The sequence below is a fragment of the Aotus nancymaae genome, unplaced genomic scaffold (assembly GCF_030222135.1).
Source record: "Aotus nancymaae isolate 86718 unplaced genomic scaffold, 86718_ANA_hifiasm-v0.15.2.pri h1tg000029l, whole genome shotgun sequence".
Taxonomy (NCBI): Eukaryota; Metazoa; Chordata; class Mammalia; order Primates; family Aotidae; genus Aotus; species Aotus nancymaae.
Genome location: NW_026988442.1, coordinates 84,705,709 through 84,727,789, shown reverse-complemented (window position 1 = coordinate 84,727,789; position 22,081 = coordinate 84,705,709). Strand labels below are relative to the sequence as shown.

General features: G+C 50.7%; 1 protein-coding gene across 2 annotated transcripts in view; it reads right to left on the bottom strand.

The window, feature by feature from the left end:
- Positions 1-1,413: 1,413 nt before the first annotated feature.
- Positions 1,414-22,081, bottom strand: part of STEAP3 (STEAP3 metalloreductase) — a 39,096-nt gene continuing 18,428 nt past the window's right edge. For both annotated transcript variants that reach the window (XM_012468394.2, XM_012468393.2), the window contains exons 2-5: positions 20,506-21,005; positions 18,296-18,823; positions 11,825-11,989; positions 1,414-4,018 (exon numbers count right to left, since the gene is read on the bottom strand). In XM_012468394.2, the coding sequence (XP_012323817.2) occupies positions 3,737-4,018; positions 11,825-11,989; positions 18,296-18,823; positions 20,506-20,997 (1,467 nt within the window). In that variant the 5' untranslated portion in view covers positions 20,998-21,005 and the 3' untranslated portion in view covers positions 1,414-3,736. The remainder of the gene's footprint in view (positions 4,019-11,824; positions 11,990-18,295; positions 18,824-20,505; positions 21,006-22,081) is intronic.

The following is a 22,081-nucleotide window of genomic DNA, read 5'->3' as shown; positions in this document are numbered from 1 at the left end:
CCAATGCACTCTAGCCTGGGAGACAGGGTGAGACTGTCTGAAAAAAAAATTATATGCATGGGTAGGTTATATTATTTCTGAATTTCATTTCAGATATTAGTAAAGAGATTTTCAAAATATGTGTTAGAAGAAGTCAGTGATGGTCGACGGGACTGAGCATTTCTGCTGTAGTGGAGCCAACTGTCTCTTGGTTGAGACCAGGGAAGTGACCCAGCGCGAGAGAGCTTCTGTACTCCAAGAGCCAGCTTCATTGCTTTTAGAAAAGATTCGACATGTCAGAAGTTGACTAACTTTCTTTCCTGGAGTGATATGAGTTATTTTGGTTGTTCCTTAGTTCTTACATGGGCTACCTTAGTAGGGGGTATTTTTCATCTATTTGATTGCTTCTTTGTAAAGTAAACTCTTCCAGCTTTATGCATGGGAGGACACAGTGCAAAAGGAAACCTCCAAGCACGAGATGCTTTTCACCTTGAAAATTGTCGTGAGTGTACTTCCTGCCATGGTTCTTTCTTTGGAAAATCCTTATCATGAACTCAAAATGGCAGGGCCATCTTTTGGTTATTGTTCCCAAGAAATGGTTTTAGCCACTAGACCACTTTCTATCCTGGGTTTCTTGTCCCCTCGCCCTGTACAGTAAGACAGTCTGGTTGCTTCAGCAGGAAGGCTCAGCTGCATGACAGGTGGGTGGTCTCTGAAGAGAGCGCCTCTTGTTTTCCTGATGGACCCAGGGCCAATGTGCTGCAGCCCCTCTGAAGCACACCAAGTGTGAGGCTGTGGCTCTGGGAGGGAGTGCTTCTCCCTCTGCCTTTAAGAGAACACAGGGGTCCTAGCAGTGTGCAGATGTGTACCTTGCCAGGGCTGCCAGGGGATGCAGGCTCATGGGGAGGATAGAGGGGGCAGAGATGTGTATGCACTGATTAGTATGCCTTAGACTACAGCACAGCAGAGGCAAAGAAAGCCATCTAAGCTCTTGTTACTCAGAGTATCTGAGGATCATCACCATCCAGGTCACCCAGGAGCTTATTAGAAGTGCACAATCTCAGGCCTCACCCCAGACCATGAATCAGAACCTGTGTTTGAACCACATTCCTAGGTGACTCCCAGGGACATTGTAATTGGACAAGCACTGCTGCTTTTACCTAGACTCAGCCCTCACCCTTGAGACCAGTCCAGGAAGCCTTCCTTTCACATCCCCTCGCCCCCACCCCACACTCTGTCGCCTGGATCTTGCCCATTCCTCCCTGGCATGTCTGCCCTTCCTCATTGGCCAGCTGTAGCACAGATCACTATGTTCACCTTGCCAGTCCCAAGACCTTGCCAGTGCCTGACTGAGAGCCGGCTCCAAGCTGAAGGCTTCTCAAATCAGTGAACGAATGGATATGTGATCTACATGGCAGAAATAAAAGCCTGAAGTTCGCAGAAGGTTAGGTGTTTATTTGCACTGCTTTTTAGACCATCTACCAGGCTAAAAAAAAAGTACACAGACTCTTTCCAAGGCATAGATATTAGACATGAACCTCAGACCGTGGCATTTGGGATTTCCAGAGCACGTTGTTGAGGCACTTTTGTACCCAGAGGCACATGGAATTTACTAGGCTGTAGGGAGTGATGTGCTCTCAGGGGCTGCTGCTGCCAGTGGCCTGGTGAGGTAGGGAGGACAGCAGTGGACGCACACTCAGGGCTCAGCACACAGCCCGCCTGCCTATCGTGAGCAGATTGTCCAGCAGGTGGCACCTGTTCCCTCCTGCCACCCACCTTGGAATCGCGTCCCTCTTGATGAGCACCTTCAGCCAGAGGTGGGTGGGACAGGGAGGACGTGCACTGGGCTCTGCTCTGTGTCAGCAGCTTTGGTATAAGGAGCCATTCCCTGGCCCAGGGCAGGCAGCCGGTACTCACCGTGGTTGGGGATCATTGGTGGGTCTCCATTGCCCATGCTTTCCCTGCCTCTCTTTAGTAGGAATCAACGGACCCTCGTTATGCCAAGGCAATGCTAAAATCTCTGCATCACCTGCCCTCTTCTTGGCGAGGCTCTCTGTGGGCCACAGCTGATGCTCCATCAGTGCCAATTTATGAGACAAGCTTCTGTTGCTCAGCCTTGGCGCGGCGGATGGAGAATACCTGCAGGAAGAGCTTCCCCGGCATGGTCTTTCCTCCATCAGTCATGTGCCTAATGAGCTAACCTTGCAGTGGGCTTCCCCCTCTTTTTACTGACGGACCCTCATGTGCTCCATAGACATGAGCTCGTGAAGCCTCCCTGGGGGGCAGGGGCAGCCTCATTTGTGACACTCTCTCTGGGCAGCCTTCACCGGCCCTACTCTCTTCCTTCCATCAGAAGATGCCTTCAGGCCCAGGAGACTCACCAAGACCTCACCCGCTTTGTGTTCAAAGATGCTGTTTTTGATGGAAGATCACCTGGTTCTGCAGGGGGTTGGGGCTCAGCTGAGAACACCTGCTTCTCCACAGGGGAAGTAAGCCAGAGTCAGGAGGAAGCAGAGAGGATGGCATGTGACTGGATGGCAGATGCCCTGTGGCTCCAGTGGTGCTCCCTCCTCTTGTGCTTTGGGACAGCAGCGTTTTAGGTTTGTAGCTTTGGTGGAAAAGTTGCTCCCCACTGTTTTCAAATGTAATGCTCCATGAGGAGGAATTTGGAGCCAGTGTGGTTTTCTGGGTCCTCTGCCAGAGAACACTTGGAGTCCCCAGTATTTTTCCCCAGGACCGACTTAATGAAGACAGTCCTTCAGCCCAGGCGGGGTCCCTGGAAGGGCTCAACTCTGACGCCCAGGGAGCTTTACTCCCTAGACTGTTTTCTCTCTCTCTCCTCCTTGGGCTGATTTCTAAAGGGTCTGTTCTAGGCCTTCCTGGGAGACGTTCAAACAAAAGATGGGAAGGGTGAGAAGGCACAGTGGTTTAAAGGGAGCTCATCACCAGCTTAAAGGAGGGAAGGAAATTAACACTTGTTCTCAAGCCAGGGTTCACTAACGGCTCTGGCAGGGAGGTGACTTCACTCTCACAGGAGGATCAATTTGCAGGCTCCATGGTGACTGCTGACTTTGAGGGAAAAAGTCTCCCCCACTCAGCGAGGATGAGGTGGAGCAGCTTCAGCCCAACCCCCTCATCCTCCTACCATGGGGGAAAGGACCAGGCACAGACTCCAGGCTGACTCCCTGCTTTTGCTCCCCCCAGGCCTCCATAGCCCCTGCTCACTGGTGGCTCTTCAGTCCTGTGCATGGCTGCAGGAGTGTGGCTCTGGGTAGAGCTGTTGTCTTCCCTCCCCCTTAGAGCCCCAGCTCTGCAAGAGCCTTGGGGAAGTAGCAAAAGGGGAGTTGCGGGGGTGGGGAACGCGGGGATAAATCGAACCTACCACAACACAAGCCTCTCCTGTATAAAGAGTGTGTGTATATCTCTGCAAATGTCACAATAGCATGATCTGCTCTTCTCTTAACTTACAGCACTTGCTTTTAAATCTACACGTTGAAATCTCAGAGATCCAACTTTTTAACTAGCTATGTATAATTGCAAATCCTGTTATATATGTGGAATATATGTAAATACATATCACACACATATCACATATGTGTGTATGTCATTCTGCATACATTTGAGTCCCAGGAATTTGGACCTCAAACCTCCTATTTGTACACAGTTATACTGCTTTGCACCACCAAGAAAAGAAAACCTAACAGGCTCAGGGCACCACCCCTCGTGTGCCTAGTTTTCAGAGCCCAAGGCAAGCACCTCACACGTGGCTCGTCTTTTCGGCCAGGGCGTTGTCCGTGGGCAGCATGAACTTGATGGCACCGTCCCTCTCCCAGCCCCTCCGGATCCTGGCGAGTCTGCGGCTGATGCAGGGCAGGAGAAACAGGGCTTTGGCCAGGATGACGACGCAGGGCACCAGCAGCGTGAGCGTGAAGGTGGGAGGCAGGTAGAATTTGTAGCGGCTCTCCTCGAAGGCACGGGTCCAGCCATAGGTGAGCGTGTGCAGCGTGCTCAGCACCAGGGCCACGAAGCCCAGCGAGGACTGTGGAGGCAAAAGAAGGCTGCAGTGAGGGCGAGGATGACAGATGCAGCGATCCTGCCAAGGACTCATTGCCGGCCTGGCAGAGGGGAAGGAGGGTGGCTTTAATACGGTGATGGGTTGGAACCCCAGCTCTATCACTCTCTTTGTGTGATCTTATGATAACTATCTCAGCACTCTGTGCCTCAGCTTCCATAACAGGAAAATGGGAATAATGCTTCTGTGCTGAAGGTGTCTAAGGACTGAGCAATTCATGTGGATTCTGTTCAGTAACCATGCTTTTTCCTTAACTTTGTTATTTGTATTTCTGGAGGATGCTGGATGATTTCAGATGGAATTAAGTTCCAAGAAGTTTCAAAAACATTTAAGGCCTGCTGCGGTGGTTCTTGCCTGTAATCCCAACACTTTGGGAGGCCTAGGCGGGCGGACTGCTTGAGCCCAGGGTTTCGAGACCAGCCTGGGCAACATAGTGAGATCCTGTTTCTACAAAAAATACAAAAAAATTAGCCAGGTTGTGATGGCATGTGCCTGTTGTCCCAGCTACTTGGGAGGCTGAGATGGGAGGATCGTTTGAGCCCAAGAGGTCAGGGCTGCAATGAGCCAAGATCGTACCACTGCACTACTGCACTCCAGCCTGGGTGACAGGGCAAGACCCTGTCTCTAAATATATATATATACACACACCTATACATACATATTTATTTATTACTAGTTTAGTGTGTATTTTAATGTATATTAGAGTAACGGGTGTCTGCCAAAATCATTTCACAGATAACATTTGGCCTAAGTTAAGATCAGATAAAAAGTGGATTGATTTTAAATCAACTTGAAGATAAATGCAGAGTGAATAATTTACAGATGGCACATGGATTTGGCACCAGTAGCGAGGGGGACTCACAGGGCCTGCAGTCTGCGTGAACTGGCACCGTATAGAAAGCCCCAGAACACCACACAGATGCTCTCTATGCACACCAGATCTTCACCTCCTGCCCCAGGCTGGGTTATAAACATCCCAGGGGGAAACCCCACCAGGCATCCTCTTCCATCTGGAGGAGATTAGTGACCGTGGGGAGAAGATACCACCCCAACTCCAAATGGAAATGGTCCCAGCCCTTTTACAATGGAGCTTCCCACCCCTTGAACCGTGTGTGGGCTTTTGTGGGTCACTTCCAGCCAAGAACAGCTCATGCACCACCCAAATCATGACTTTCTGTAGGAGCTACAATGTGGAATTGGCTGGAAAGTGCTGCTCTGTGGCTCCAGCCTCTTGGCATGTACGAGTTTTTATGGACTTTCAAGGAAGAGATCCAGGTTCTACTGTTGGTGCTGGTTCAACTGATATGAACTCTGGGCAAGCCACTTAGTCAACTTCAGGGAGGTAAGTAATTCCCAAAGCTAAAGCTAGAGGTGGGGGGAGTGCTGAGTAGATGCAGCGGCCTCCATCCAGTCCCCTAGACAGGGCAGTCAGTGACACAGCAGAGGGTACCGAGGGCGAGGGAGGAGTGGCACAGGGGGGCTCTGACTGAATTTTGGAGCACCAGGGAGCCACTGAGAGATTTGGGGCAGGAGAGCCCTTCCATGTCTATTACACAGGGATGGAAATAGCAGTGACCCACCAAGCAATGAACACATAGGCATTTTCTCCAAGGAGACATTGCGAGGGTTTAATTTAAATGTGGCGGCACACTGAGACCTCTGGGTCCTCTGTATGGATTGAGCCTCCTGGATTCTCTTCAAACCAGCTTGTCAGCGTCAATCCAGAGGCTTGGCTGAGAGACACTGTCTCATTTGCACTCCCCTCAGAAGTGTTTCTAAGTGGGTCTGATTCCATATGGGGCCTCGTTCTTGCTCCCCCCTGGTGTGTGTGTGGCCCTTTGTTTGCACCTGCTCCAGGACAGACACGAGGATGGTGAACGTCAGTGAGTGAAAGAACATGGTATGGGAGAATTGCTTGTAATGCTTTTGCCAAACATAATAAACATTTTCCAATGGCTGCACAAAATTTCACAGACAGATTCTCACATACAACATTCTTGGGCCCAGGTATAATAACCAAATAAAACCTTCTCTATCCTTCGTCACCCTCTCTGATTCTTCTTGGCTTTGTGTCCACTTCCGGAATCTTCTTGGCCTGTCTTTAACAACTTCCTGGTTCACCACGAAGCGTGAAGAAGCCATGGTTGGCTTTGTGCTGTCACCCCCAGTGAATTTATATCATTTTAATTGGTCACCGCCCAAAGAAAACCCTCCTTGACTGTTAGTCACACATAAACAAATCCTTGCCATTTCCAGAAGTGTCCATCAAGAATTCCAAATCCCCTGCAACTTTTGAGCCACTCCAACTTTTCTAAATGCTAACCTCTTGGTGTGGAAGACTGTGGTTAAAAAGGTCCCCAGCACTGACCATCAGGAATAGGTCTTGAAGTCAATCACCCTGTTGTTCCCCAGCCAGGTGCGCAGCCCTAACTAACTGTGGGCCCTCCCACCCCTCCTCCTTGTGGACTTACAGGTGTTGCCAAGATGGCTGGGAAATGCGCTTTATCCTGGAGAGTTTATCAGTCTGTGGCTATCAGGCTGCGTTTTTCAAACCTTGCTACACATTAGAATCACCTGGGGAGCTTGGGTAAAATATTAGTGCCCAAGCCCCACTCCCAGAAATTCATGTGAAATTGGTTTGGGGCAGGACATGGCATCTGTTGCTTTTTAAGGTTCAGCAGAGAAGGCTGATGTGCAGCCAGGACTAAACCTCTCATTCAGGAGACTCTCGTCACCACACCCGGCTAGCTTCAGGTCGAAAAGTCCACATGGGCTCCTCTGCCCAGGTCACTTGACTGGGGAGGGTCTGGACCTATCTGTTCCTTAGACAGAGCCACACTGAGAGCCTTTGCTGTCCACCTCTGTGTTGTGCGGCTTTCCCAGAAGGTGCGGCAATGGGAGCCCATGCAGACCGGGAAAGCCAGCCTCAGTGGCCCCAGCAAGACCTTCGCATCTCCTTCGGGTGATATACCCTGTAGCTCCAGTGGTCTGTGTCGGCCACTGTCCCTAGCCCCTGACCTGGAGAGTGATGAATTTTGCTGGACACTCTGGGCTTTGCTCGGGGACAGTGTGGAGACACTATTCCCGGGCCCACCAGCGGCAGTCAGCTCCTCCTGTTCATATAGCCTCATGCTTGTGCCATCCAAGATCCCATGGTGCAGACAGCAAGAAGCTCCAGCCTCAGGCTAGTGGTTCATAGCAAGGGCTGACAGTCAAAGGCCAGCCAATAACAAAGGGCCTTTGACTTTCCAGTCCCAGTGGGAAGCCTGCATGATTCCAGAGAGTTTGTTTCTGAAAACTCTCTCTCCTTGGGAACAATTTAAAAATCCCAGAACCCAAAGAAGCCCACAAGAAGGAGAGGGACTGTCATGAAGCAATTAATAAGACCCCCAAGCTAGGGCCGTTTTTATTATACGTAAGCCTGTTAGTAAAAAAGAAACAGCCAGGTTGTTGTAGCTCCTGCTGGTGCTCAATTACTATGGCGCGAAGGGGCCCTGGACAATGGCTCACGAAGCTGGGGTCAGGCTGGTCTTGTCATTATTTCAGGCAGGTGGCTGCAGTGGGCAAGGTCACAGGCAGTTCCTCTAGCTCTGGGAGAGAACGTAGGTTCTAAAAGCTGAACCCTCATTTTTCTGCACAGGTGAGCTGCTCTGACTGGGGTATTTTGCAATCTAATATCTAACAATATTTAGCTGGCTGAATTGGAACACTTAGAACAACCCAAACCATAACAATAACAAAAAGTACCCAAAGAAACACAAAACAAAATGTAAAACTGTGAAAACAGCCTTGGGAAGGAAAGCATAAATGCATGCATAAGTCGTCTCTTTGTGGAATCAACACACTGTTTCAGTGGTTTTTGGCTGAACAAAGTGTCTGAGATGCTCATACCAGAGCGGCTTCACTGCGAATGGGGGCTGGGTAAAATGAGGCTGAGACCTACTGGGCTGCCTTCCCAGGAGGTTAAACATTGCTGGTCACAGAATGAGATAAGAGGTCGGCTTCAGATCCCTTGCTGATAAAGTAGGTTGCGGCAAAGAAGCCAGCCAAAACGGACCAGAACCAACACGGCAACGAGAGTGACCTCTGGTCATCCTCGTTGCTCGTTATCCGCTAATTATAATGCATTAGCATGCTAAAAGATATTCCCACTAGCGCCATGACAGTTTACAAATGTCATGGCAATGTCAGGAATTTACCCTCTATGTTCTAAAAAGGTAAGGAACGCTTATTTCTGGGAATTGCCATCACTTTCCTGGAAACCTCATGAATAATCCGCCCCTCGTTTAGCATAATCAAGAAGCAACAGTAAGCAGAAGCAGCCGAGCAGCCTGCAGTTGCTCTGTGGAGTGGCCTTCCTTTTATTCCTTCGCTTTCTTAATAAACTTGCTTGCACTTTACGGAGAGTATGGAGAGGCCCCGAATTCTTTCTTGCGTGAGGTCCAAGAACCCTCTCTTGGGGTCTGGATCGGGACCCCTTTCTGGTAACAAAAACATTACGGATCTGGATCTAGCGGTCAGCCAAGGCCCCTCAAGAACCATGGTTGTCCCCATAGCCTGGTGTCTGCTGCGGTCACGTATGGTAGGGGAGGGTGATGGTGCTCAGGTGACTTCTCACTGGCCGTGCTAACTTTACAGGAGAGGGTTGCAGCTTACCTCAAAAGCCAGCATGCCACTGATGGCTGCACGCATCCTGCATTTAACGTGTCCAGCTCAAATCCTCTCGATGACCGTATGGGGTGGACACAGACACAAGTGAGCAACAGAAGCTCCGAGAACCTAGGACGCTTGTCTGATCAGGTAAGTGGGGGTCTTGGGACTGAAATTCAGGTATTACACTTCCACTGCCCATTTTCCCTCCACTGGAGGTTGCCACATACCACAGCACGCGCACCTATCGGTCACCCAGGGAGCTGCAAAAACAGACTGCCAGAGCCATCCCTCAGCATCTGAGTCCATAGATGGGAGGCAGCCTGGGTATCTCTATTTCTCCAAGAGAGCTCTGGCTTCAACCTATTTGGCAGGGACTCACAGTAAGAATGTTTTACTCTGCTGCGTGGTAGACAGCCAGATATGCTACATTTGCAAATATAACTAGCAAACCCAGGTAACTGAAAAAATATCCCTACAACATGCAAAACACTCCACTCTTTTCTTTGTTGTTCTATTTTATTTCATTTTTAAAATGCTGGTTGTGATCCACTGAATCAATGGCATGACCCACTAGTGAGTGTCCACCAGTTTGCAAACACTGACCTGGACCACTTTGAGGCCCAGGGCTGGAGTTCCCTGGCCTCCATCACACTGTCTCCCACTGTACTCAGAAATGGATGGTTGGCAGCTTAGTCGGGGATAATGGAAATGTGACCAGATACCCTAAGAATAATAGCAAAATGCTTTTTATTTTTCTTTTATGCATAGTATCTCACTGTGGCTCATAAAATCCCTGTAGGGCATTAACTCCATTTTTCAGGGGTGTAAACTGAGGCTCTTGGAGCAGACCTGCTCTGCCCACAGTTACAGAGCAGGGTTGTGGGGAGGAAAAGCTAGAACCCAGGCTTCCCTGGCACTGACAGTGCCTCTTCCATATTGGCATCTGTTTTTTGTGGATGGAAGGCAAGATTTGATTTCCACAAGTAAAATCCTGCCTTTCTACCCACCTAAGCCCCTCCCTGCTCTTGCAGTGACAAAAGGACTGTCCTATTTGTATTTCGACTCTTTAATATGTAAAGTAGAACGCAGCTGCTAGGGTCTCAGTCAGCTCTTGCTAACAAAATCAAATCCACCGGCTTTCTCTGGCAGCCAGAGCCAGGGCATGTAATCTATGGCTGCTTAAGGGAGCAGTTTCTGGTGAGGAGAGCAACCTGCAGTCCGTTTTAATTGTGGATAAACCATGCACTCCGGATACTCCAGGTGGGAAGAGGAAAATCCTAGATTTGGGTGTGAGACACATGGGGATTAGTGGCAGATAACTAAAATTCTTCCTCTCTCGTATGCTAGCATGCGTCAGCCCTGAGCACTCCTCCAGGGACCTTCCGAGATGAGCAGAGCCAGGGAGATTCGGAGACAGACACACTTTAAAAAACATACGGCTACAACTTGGTGTTGTTCCAATGGATGCGAAGCATCCCTGGTCAGGCGCAATTAATTTGGATTACATAAGAGCATTACGCTGTCACTGTCCCTGAGTCCTGTACCATGTCCTCCCTGCACAGATTTCTGTTGATGGTGGGGGTGGATAGGATGGCTGTTCTCTGCCCTGATACGATGACAGGATATAGCATTAGTCAGCTCCCACCCATGGGAGGGGAGGAGTTAATCCGCCAACACTGACTGCAGATTCTGTGTGGAGAACAGTGGGAGATGCCAAAGAAATGTAAACAATGTCCCTGCCTCCGTTCCCTTTATCATGGAAAGATGGCTCTGCCTGTCTTGTTCTCTATTGCATCACAGGCCTAGCAGGATGCCTGGCATGCAGTAAGCACTCAATAAATGTTTGTTGAATGAACAAATGCATAAAGAAACTCTTGCCACTAGCAGCATTTCCCAGAGTCTGTTCTGTGGAGTGTTCTTTTTTTTTTTTGAGAGACGAGGTCTTGCTATGATGTCCAGGCTAGATACTTGAACTTCTGACTCCTGGAAGGATTGCTCAAGCTCAAGGTTCCTCCCACCTCAGCCTCTGTTAGTAGCTGGGATCCCAGCCATGTGCCACAGCGCCCAGCTTGTGAAGTGTTGTTAGTTGTTATTTGGAAAAAAGGAGGGGGAGGGTGCTAACGCTCCAATAGGCCTGGTTGACAAAGGTTTGTTTGTTGTAGATGTTATTAGAATCTTTGATGTGCCAAAGTGCATTATGATCTCCTAGGGGGAAGCAAATCTTTTCTCAAGTTTATTTGATGACAGACTTCCTTTTTTTTTTCCCTTTTTTCTTTTCCTTTGAGAGGAAGTCTCCCTCTTGTCCCCCATGCTGGAGTGCAATGGCACGATCTTGGCTCACTGCAACCTCCGCCTCCCAGGTTCAAGAGGTTCTCCTGCCTCAGCCTCCTGAGTAGGTGGAATTACAGGTGCCTGTCACCACACTTAGCTAATTTTTGTATTTTTAGTAGAGACAGGATTTCACCATGTTGCCCGGGCTGGTCTTAAACTCCTGACCTCAGGTGATCCACCTACCTTGGCCTCCAAAAGTGCTGGGATTACAGGCGTGAGCCACTGCACCTGGCCGACAGACCTTTTTTTCTGGATTTTTTTCATACGAATGATGTCTTTGGGAAAAAGCTGTGTCACATCCCCTATAAACTGGGGTCCTACTGCTCATCTCCCATCCACCCTGCGTGAATCAAGGGGTTAAGGGGAACAACAGAGCCAGGTTGAGATGAGGGATAGAGGGTGGTGGGCTAGGCTCTTTCATTCACTAGGCACTGACTCCTACCTAGACCAGCAAAATGTCCAATGACTTCATGTCATTCAATTTTGTTTGGAAAGCTCAAGAATTCTAGAAGCTGAGAATGGTGGACCCAGGACTCAATGTTCTGGTCTGTAATTTTTTCACATGCCTGTGTCTGGCTTCCTCATGTGCTGGGAGGTTAAGCTTGTAGTGGGCAGCCTCCTATCAGAAGGCTGGGATAGGCCCTCTACGCCAGGAAGGCCTGGCATCTGACTGAGTGGCTGCTGTGTGGATGATCAGCGCTCAGACAGGTCTTGAAGGCAGAGTACTTGCTCATGAGAGGTGGGCCAGGGCCAAGCTGAAGCTCCCTGACAGACGAGAGACTACTTTACCTGAACGAAGCTGAACTCCCTCCAGTTGAGTGAGTTTGCAATGGACGGCAGTGAGGTCACAGCCAGCAGGGACAGTGTGCCGAGGGCCAGCACTCCCAGGGAGAGGTAGATCTCCATCCGCCAGACCTCCTCCTCCACCCAGAGGTGGCTCTTGTTGGCCAAGACCTGACATGGATGGAAGGAAAACCATGAACACTGTGGCAAAGGCTGGTGCTCTGGTCGGGCAACGATGAAGGACACGAGAAAGACAATACGGCGGGCGCTCACACTCCACCTGCCACTACCCGGCTCTGTGATGAGCGTTTCTCAGGCACTAACTAATCGAATCCTCAAAACCACCCCATGAAGTAGAGATCGCTATTATTCCGCTTCAGAGATGGAGGAAATGAGACACACAGATCAAGTCACTTTTCCAAGGTCACATGTAGCTAACAGATGCAGAGCTGGGATCACGACCTACGCAGTCTGGCGCCAATGACCGGGGCCCCTGGGTCTTTCACACATCAGCCAATCAGAACAGTCACTGCAGCAGAATAAGGAGTCAACCAGAAATACGGCTCATAGGCATGGCTCCGTCGCAGGGTTTTCTGGCCCCAAAATCCCAGGACAGGAGAGAGGAGCTCTCCGAGCTCTGAATCCCCCCAGCCGATGAACTCACACTGGCTGCTTCCCTTTCCAGCCTGTCTCACCCTGAGCCCTCTGTCTTCCTGGGCCCCCATGCTGCCCCTGTCACTGGCTCACACTCAGGACATACAAAGACACATGCAGACACTGACCCCCCAGCATTTCCTGACCCAAAGCTCTCAGCCTCCCCTCTTCCTACCCAGTTCTCTGCTTCTGCCTGGGGCACACAGCCTGGGCTCAACTTTGCCAGGTAAGAGAGACTGACGGCCATTCACCAAGCAGTTCAGCGAGCACTTAGGAAGCACCTACTGTGTGCCAGGGCCTGGGCTACAGAAAATAAAGATACCGGCCCTCATCCTGCCCTCACAGAGATCTGAGGCTCTCACCAAGCTCCAGGACACATAAACTGGGGAGCCCTCATGAATCTGGAGATTTCTACCCCTTCTGTCCCCACCTTGCAGTTGAGCCCCCTCCTAGCTACTCACTCACATAGTGCCCTCACGAGGAAAAACTTTTATCAAGGTGCAACTAGACCAGGTATCAGAGTTCCTGGAAGTCAAGGTGTTCTCTGTGAAACACTGAAATGCTTTAATTCTATAATATCAGCAGAACAAGGAACAGTATTTCCATTAGAAAATGTGACTACACTTTAATAGGCAGCCTCTCAAAACAGAATGACTCATACAGGTTTTTTGAGAAACAACTTCCGCAGCAGAAAAAAAAATAACATGAGCTCAGTTACCAGATAAAATATTAAAAGTGGATCCACCGGGCTGAGCAAAACGGTTGTAAAGCTTGTAAAAGAAGGTTCAAAGAAACAGAGAAAATGCCATCCATTGGGCACTTTTCCTGCAATTTGTGAAAAACGATTGCCTCTGTTAGGGCAGGTCTGGCTCACTTTGGTGACTTTAAGCCACTAAGAGACCAGGAGTCTGGGGACCCAGCCTCTTGTTTTGACCACCAGTGGCATGTGACTCTGATAAGTCTGTCTCTGGGCCTCAGTTTCTCTACCTAGGAGGTTTGGATGAGATCACGTCTGAAATTCTCTTGATTTTGCTTGTGTGCCTGCTGTGGTTGAAGTCACCATTAACTGGAAAGACATGCAGGGGGCAGAGAGGTCTCCTCCGTACCTCTGCCCAAAGAAGTCTTACTCACACCTCACAGCATGAATTGAGTAAGTCATCTCCGCGCTGGAAGTTGTTTGTTCTTCATTAGTCATTCCTCTCTGTGTCTCGGGAAGATCAGGCAGTTAATGTCACAAGTCAGAGTTTGGATGATTACCCACATACCACATTTGCTTGCAAAATGTCTTGTTTTTTTCCTCTAATATTTCCACTCTGCAGTGACGGTGGGAAGGGAGGGATGATGTGGGCAACGGAGAAGTGGATGGCAAAGACCCGCATGAGGATTGAAACTAAGTCAGCCTTAGGAGTCCATGAGATTCTTGGCCAGCCTGTTAAACCACAGCCTGTGCTCAGAGCTCCCTGGTGACAGTGCCGCACATGGCTGACTGGAACGGAGGTGTAACAGCTCCCCTAATAAGTCTCTATGTTTAGAGATGAACAAGTTCACCACCTCGAGAAGGCCAACGAGAATGGTCATCAACAAGAGATGAAAAGACAGCATTCAGGTGTGGGATTTCCCTCTAGGTTGTAGGCCAGACACTGAAGGACCAGTGAGGCTGCAGCATCAGCCCCTCTCCGTGACTTCACAGCAGGTGATGGATGGGAAGAGAGTGGTACTGACCCGCTGCCTGCCAGACTAGAGGAGGCATGGCAGGGTGTGGAAGGGCAATCTGGGGGCACAGAGACCACAGGCCTGGATTCTGATGCCAATGCTGCCACTGGTGGGAAGTCATGAGACCCTGGACAGTCCCTTTCCTGGCTCATAGCATCATTGTGTCTTGCTGTGTTACTGAAGGACTAAACGGATTACTTTTGTAGAATGAGTAGCAGGAGACTGGTCCACAGTGGGCACTTAATGTAATGAATGGCTGTTGTTCTTAGTGGCGATGAGGCAGTTAGACTGGTTCTTGCTCCAAGCTCTACGTGCACTCCTCTTAAGATGCCTGGTATTGGCTTTATGGGGACCAATTTAAAAATCAGTCACTCAGTGAACATGGACTGTGAACCTGTGTTAGGAATCATGGACCCCAAGGTGTGGAAGACCCAGTCAGGGACCTCTGAGTCGGGTATGAAGTGGTGTGTAAGAAAAATAATAGACGTGTTTACAAAATACAACAGATTACAGAGGCAGGTATGGAGAAGTAAGGCTGGGGGAGCTTAAGAGAAGTAGGGTTTGGAAGGAGAAATAGGAGTGTGCAGGCTGTCAAGGTGTTCCAGGGTGGGTATTCCAAGCCAAGAGGAATGAGCTCTGTCTATTTAGAGGATAGTACGGGACCCAAGTGTTGACACGTCAAAGGAGAAGGGGAGATGGTGAGGCTTCGGAGGGAGTATAGCCACATAGTGAGGGTTCTACATTATCCCAAGGACATGGGAGTCACTGAATCTTTTCAGCAGTGACATGGTCAGATGAGAGTTTCAGACCATCCCAGGCCAGCCATGTGCAGATGTAGCTTGGAGTGAAGGCAATAGGAGAACAGTGTGTAGGTTAAACATTTCTTTGATCTTGATCTTTGATTTTGATCTTGAAATGTGTATCTCTAGGGAATACACAAGCAAATCCAATCGCCCTATACAAATATCAGTTATCGTTGGTAATAGTACTGTCTGTTAACATGGTCTCAAACGTTTTCTCTATAGCTGGGATACAGTGTTGCCTCCTAATCTGCAGACTCAGGGCTATAAGGAAATCTTGGAGGAATTTCTTGTGGCTGAACTAATGTGCTCCATTGACCCAAAGGGCCCAGTGGGCAGCCGGGGTGGTGAGTGGCCATGTGGGGAGACTGTGGTGAAGTGCCCACAGGCTGGCAGTGGGCCTGAGCTGCCCAGGAGGCCCTGCTGTTGGGGGCTGAAGACAGAACAGCCTGAGGTACCCAGGCCCAGAACCGAGGGCACGGCTTACCACAGACCATCCAGTATCTGCTTGGATGTCTCCAGGTGTGGCCACCTCCCCATATCTGGGCCACTGTGTATCAAGCCCCTGCCTCCCTCTGACCATCCCCCTGATATACCCACATCAGCCCTGGTTCTGCCCTCAAGAACTCTGCAGAACAAGTGTAAGCCCCTTTGCGTGAGAGGCCTTCTGTGTCTCTGACTGATCTCATCGTGCGGGAGGGATGGTTGCCTGGCAACCTCACCAGGGTCTGCAGACCTAAAGAGCTTTGGGACTTGGGGAAAATTACCTTGCATGAGCCCCTCTGTGCCCTGGTATTTGCATCAGGGAAAAATTGGGTTAACAGAATTATCAGGGAGAGCCTTGGCAGGGTGGAGAATTTAGACAAAGGCAGTTGGAGGGTGGCAGCGGAGGGAGGGAGCAGTGGTGTGTCTTGTGCCCTGGGGGGTACTAGGCATCATTACCGTTTTTTCCCACTGCCACTGGAAACACCTGCCAGCTCAGGGGAGAGGGCTCCCACATACAGCGAGAGGGTTTCTCCACGCAGATCTGCCCCCTCCTGGGCAGCAACATTGTACTAGTCCCCAAGGAGCTGGCAAAGCCTCCTGCCAAGGGGCTGGCTCTTTGTAGAAGTCAGTAAGAAAATATCATCAAAGAGCATCGCAAACATTAGCACTAGGAGAGAGCTTGATCTAACATCAGGACCCTGAGGACAAAAGAGGGGCAGTGACTGGCTCAGGGTCAGGATCTTCGTTCCAGTCACTGACAGCCGGCTTTGAGGTCTTCACACCACCCCACACCAGCTGAGGCAAGGAACCAGACTGTCTGGTCTTTCTTACTCCTTTCTGTGGCCCCAAGGCCTTGCAGAGTAGGTGCTCAGTGAATGAGTGAATGAATGACCTAGTTCTGAAATCATGTACTCAACTGTTAATCTGTAGAAAGCAGCGTGGGTATAAGCATGGATCTGGAGACTAGCTGGATCTGAATCCCGGCTCTGCTACTTACTGGCTTTGTGACCTTGGCTAAATTACTTAACCCCTCTGTGCCTCAGATTTCTCATCTATGAAATAAGGATAGAATAGCACCTGCCCTACACGGATGAGATAGAGTTAAATGATTTCACAGTGATGTATGAAGCTCTTAGAATGGTTCCTGGAACACAGCAAGCTCTTGTTAAGGGTTCATGACTATGATTTCTTCCCTTCCTCTCATTTCTGTCAAGCATCTTGCTTTTCCGCCTGAAGTCTGGGGTTCTTCCTTTGTCTTAGGAAAGTCCGAGGCCACAGATGCAATGACGCTGGTGTCTGTGGGTTGCGAAGGATGAGAGCAGTTGAGTAGCTGCCGGCAGAGAAGCAGCAACCCTGACAGTTGGTAGGGGCTGAGGTCTGTGGTTCTTGGGAGGTGCCCAGCCCTGCTTCCCAGTCCTGCCAATCCCCCATCCTCGGAGGGGATGGTGCTGTGCTAGGTGATTAGGGGAGGGCCCAGCCTCAGCAAAGTCCCTGCATCCTGAGCAGGAGCAGGAGCTGTAGGGGCCTCCAGGCTGGAACAAGGGGTGGATGAGAAGTATTTCACAAGCACCTGGGCCGAACCATGTTGGGTTACTAGCATCCTAGAGTGGGCGGGACCTATGCACCAACCAGCCCCAGGGCTGGGCACTGGAGGTGGAATTTAATTGGAGAAAGTAAAGAACGGCAGTGTTGCTTGAAGACATAAGCTTGGGACTAAGAATCAAGCCCCGTGAGCTCGTGGACCAGGAGGGAGCATCAGGGGCCTGTTTCTGTGGGCACAGGCGCCAGCTGATGCTTGGGTCCCCACGTTGCAGGAATCCTGCTGGCAAACAACTGCCATATGGATTTTCTAAATGAATGATTAATGCCACCCCCAGTAAAAGACAAAACCAATAGCAACAGCAAACCCAAACCCGGAGCGCTCGCTCCTGCAGCCTTTCCCATCTCAGGTGCTCTGACCCAAACCTCAGAGTCATCCTTGACCACGCTCCAAAACCCTAGGCCTGTCCCAGCAGCAATTTCTTGCACTCCAGCTTCACATGTGCCTTCAGGACCTCCTTGCTCCTCCACTGCTCCCACCGCCTTCAGCCTCTACTGCCTCAAATCTGGGCGCTGGCACGGCCTCCTCGCTGGTCCCAGCAGCTGCCTTTGACCCCCCTACAGTCTATTCTCATCCAAAAACCAGAGAGAACTGCTTAAAATGTCAGGCAGATCAACGCCTAAATTCAAACCTTCGCTGGCTCCCTATTTCACTCAGAGCCTAAGGCTGAAGCCCTTTCTGGACTGGCTTTGACCTCGCGGGCCTCACCTGCCACCTACTCCTTGTTCAGCTCCAGCCACATGGGCAACTTGGCTGCTCCTCCAATGTGCCAGGCACACTTCTGCCCAAGGAGTCTGCCCCGTGGCCTGCAACACCTCCCCAGTGGGCCACCAGCCGCTCTTCCCTCCTTCCTGCTCTGCTCACATAGCACTCACTCTGCAAGGCCTCCCGGGCCATCTTCAAAACTGCACCCCCACTGTCCATCCCTGCTTTTCTTTGCCCCTTAGCACTCCTGACCCTCTTCAATGCCCGCTATAACTCACTGCTGTATTTTGCTTAAGTCTGCCCCAACTGGGCTGTACCTTCGGGGGCAGGAATTTCATCTGCTTTGTTCACTGATACTCAAATTCTTGGGCAGGACACGGGTGCTGCCCCATCAGAACAGAATCTGCAGTTGGCAACTGGTGAGACTGCACCCGTGGGTATCGGCTACACCTGGTTGGTGGAGGGCCCTGGACAGGCACGTGCTGAGTGCCAGAGGGAGGAAGGGCATGGGGTTGGTACCTGCTTGACCGCCAGGTTGACCAGGTCGTAGCGGTGAGAGCGGCGCAGCGGCAAGCAGAAGCTGTAGAGCGCGTGCAGGGCAGCGCAGAAGAAGCTGAGCAGCCCGATCTGCTTGCGGTGCTGCAGCCAGTGGTCCAGCCAGTCGGGGAAGCGGTGGTACTTGGTGCCGCGCCGCAGCTGCAGGGTGGCCGCCAGCACGCCGGGCAAGTACACCAGCGACAGCAGCACATAGGCCACGCACGGCAGCGTGGTGTTGACCACGGACACGGGCAGCTTGAAGAACTTGTTCTTGCTCTCCTGCACATAGGGCTGCAGCACGTCCCGGACAAAGTTGTAGGCATAGAAGCAGATGAAGAGCCCCAGGGCCAGCAGGGTGGGCACCTTCCAGGCCGGGAGGAGGCGCAGGGGCATGGCCTCCATCTCCCGGGCTGATGCCAGGGATCCCATGTCCACGGGCATGAAGCCCATGGCGATTGCCATCTCCGAGACAGCACGCTTGGCTTCTGGCTGGTCACTGCAGATGGGCACCTGTGGGAGGAAGAGCGGGGCAGTCAGATGGGGTCACAGACCACCGGAGTGGGCAGGGCCTCATGAGCAGCTGGGGAAACCGAGGGCCAGAGGGGCGGGGACTTGTCCAAGTGAGCTGCCAGTCAATGGTATAGGTGGGAGCCAATGGGGCTCTGGCTCCCAGGCCAGGGGTCTTTTCTCTGCCTCCCGGGTCTCCTAGCCTCTGACCCAGCTGCCCAGCCAGGCCAACTACTCAAGGAGAGAAGCTGCGAACAGTAAGCATCTTGCCCAGCTCATGGACATCAGCAGCCACAAGCAAAATGGTCATCCAGGCAGCCCCCATGGGCCCCTGGAATGGCTGCCTCCAAGGCTGTGGCCTGCCCTGAGAGCTGCTCAGCAAAAAAGTTTTGTGTTTGGTGCAGGATGTGCAGCCGTGGCTGCAGCCCCATCCCTCAGTTAGGAATTGTGCCCCTTGATGATGTCCCTCAGCTCCATAGGGCCCTGAGCCAGCGCATAAGGCCTTCTTCCACAAGCCAGTCACAGCCTGCCCTCTCCACTTTGAAGCCACTGCTCTGGCCCATGAGGTCCCACTGCAGGCACATGGGAGTTTTCAGATCCTAAAGCACTCGTGGGCTTTGCTGACACTGCATTGGTCAGTCTAGTCTCGAAACACAGACTGAACACTACTCTGCGCTGGGCTTAACATACATGATCTCTCAGCCTTGCCATGAGCCTGCAGGTAGGTACTATTGTCCTCATTTTTCAGATGAGAAAACAGAGGTCTAGGAGCATTGTTTCTTATCTCTGCACCTTTTCAGATTGTTCCCTCAGTCTGGAATGCACTCCCGGCTCCCTGAGCCTGACAGCATGAGGTGGGCCCAGGTCAAAGCCCTCCTTGAAGTCTTCTCCAGCCAGCCTGCTTGCTCTGTTCCCTCCAGGCCCTGCACCCAACACTCCCCACTGTTCCTCCTGGTCGCCCCATGATGCAGCCTGCATTTATGGCCCTGTAGTCAGGTGCGGCTGGGCACCTTTAAACTGTCTCATAGAGCCTGGCACCTGGGCTGGACTTATTGGTGGGAGTTCTTACACACATGGAGTCTGGCATTCTTTTCACCAAGAAGATGCAGGTGGCCTTTTAGCATTAAAAACCACCTTATCTTGGTAAGAGCTCATCGTGTCAAGAAATGTATGCAGCTCTTAGCTGTTCCATGGAGCCATTAGCCAGCCCCAGAAAAACCTGTTGACTTTTCTGAGAAATCAGTTCTTGGAAGCCCTTAGAATAAATAAGATAAAGTTTGAGACATGACTGCCTTCCTCAGGGCCTGGCACATAACTGTGTTACTTTTCTCCTTCTGAGTCCAATTCTGAGACCCAAGTCTCTTTCTTTCTTGGCTCCAAATAGCAAAAAGTCAACAAGATTTTCCTGCTTTCCTTCTAGGAAACCCAGTTATTTACCAGAAAGAACATAGGTTTCAGATCCGTATGAACTGGGTTCAAACCCCAACTCACCAGCAATGGGATTTTGAGTAAGATCATTAATATCTTTGAGCCTCAGTTTCCTGTTCCATAAAATGGAAGTTTGCAGTCATGCAAGATTAACTACGATAATATACCAAAAAAAGGCCTGGTATGCTGGCAGCCCTCAGTGAAAATTAGCCATTTATATTTATTGTCATGATGGATATTATTCCCCCAGGACCTACCTGCCTGTTACCATCCCTCGGGCCAGCTTGCAGGGTCCAGGCGGAGATGACATTGAAGGCCTTGACCACTGTGCAGGTGGGGAAGAGGGAGGCCAGGTACTCAGCATTGGACTCACGATGCTGAAGGTGCTCTTGCTCTGTGGGGTTGCTCACATCCACCAGGATCTTGCCAGTTAGCTGGTCGCTGAGACTGCACAGTGAAGAGTAGTGCTCCCGGAACACGGCCACAAAGATGATCTCCGGAGAGTTCACTGCCTCCTCCTGGAAAGTCACTTGGGCAGCTGAGGGGAACAGCCCAGCTGTGCGTTTGGGGTTGCGGCTCCCCACCACCACTTTGAAGCCAGAGCTCACCAGGCGTGTGGCCAGGGAGCGGGCAAAGTCCCCACTACCCAGGATGCCCACTTTAGGGGCCTCGTCGGGGACCTTGGCAAGGCTGGTATCGCTGTCCACCAGGTGGAGGCTGATCAGTGGCTTGTCCATCTCTCTTGACATTTTGGTGGCTGCAAGAGAAGTCAGGAACGTGGTCAGCGGAGGGCTTCTGGACTGCCCCTTCTGCCACCCCCCTCCTCTTGTACATTGTAACAACATGGCAGTCAGACATTCACCCAGCAGGTGTTCCCCAAGTGCTACCATGTGTCAGCGCCAGGGGTACAAGCTGACCACGACCCAGCCCCTTCCTGGGGAAGAGCAGGGAGAAGGACTTCTGCCCTCCATTCATTGTCCCTCATGCTGAATTATTTCCTCAGGAAAAACTGGCAGAGTTGAGTGCTGGGAAAGGGGACTCTGAAATTCCCATGACTAATGTGATGCAGTGCCTTACTTCTTTTTAAAAGGATTATGCAGCGGACAGTGTCACTAGCCAGGAGTGACTGTGTAACCCCAACCTCACCATCGATGGGTGTTATCTTTGACGACCAGGAAGGGTGAGCATGTGTCTATGCTTGTCTACATTTTGCATCTTGGAACAGCTCTTCTTCTGTTCTTCCTGAACGATGGAGAACAGCTCGAGGGCAGGACCTCATCTCATCTGACTTTGGACCTCACTGTGTATCATAGCCTGGCACAGAAGGGGTGCTCAGTGTTTACTGAATGAATGAATGAATGAATGAACACTGAGCCTGGCTCTCTGAGGGCAGGACTGGAGAGACATGACAATGAATGGGCCCCTGAGATAGGAGGATGCCCTGCGATCTTCTTTGCAGAACCCGAGATATGAGTGGATATGGAAGAAATCCTGGACTGGGGCCAGGAGTCTACAGTAAACTTGGATGGGAAAATTATTATATATTATTACAAACTTCTAACCAAAATTTGCTATTTCCTTGTAGGCAACATAATTTTTCGTTAATACTGTTCAAGATCATATCATGAATTTACCTGTAAATAATTTATCCTAATGCTGTTTAAATTCAGCACAAATTTAAAACCATGCTAGTCAGATGCAGTGGCTCACACCTGTAATCTTAGCATTTTAGATCAAGGCAGGAGAATTGCTTGAGGTCAGGAGTTCAAGACCAGCCTACGCCACATAGGTAGGTTCTGTCTCTAAAAAAATAATTTAAAAAATTAGCCAAGT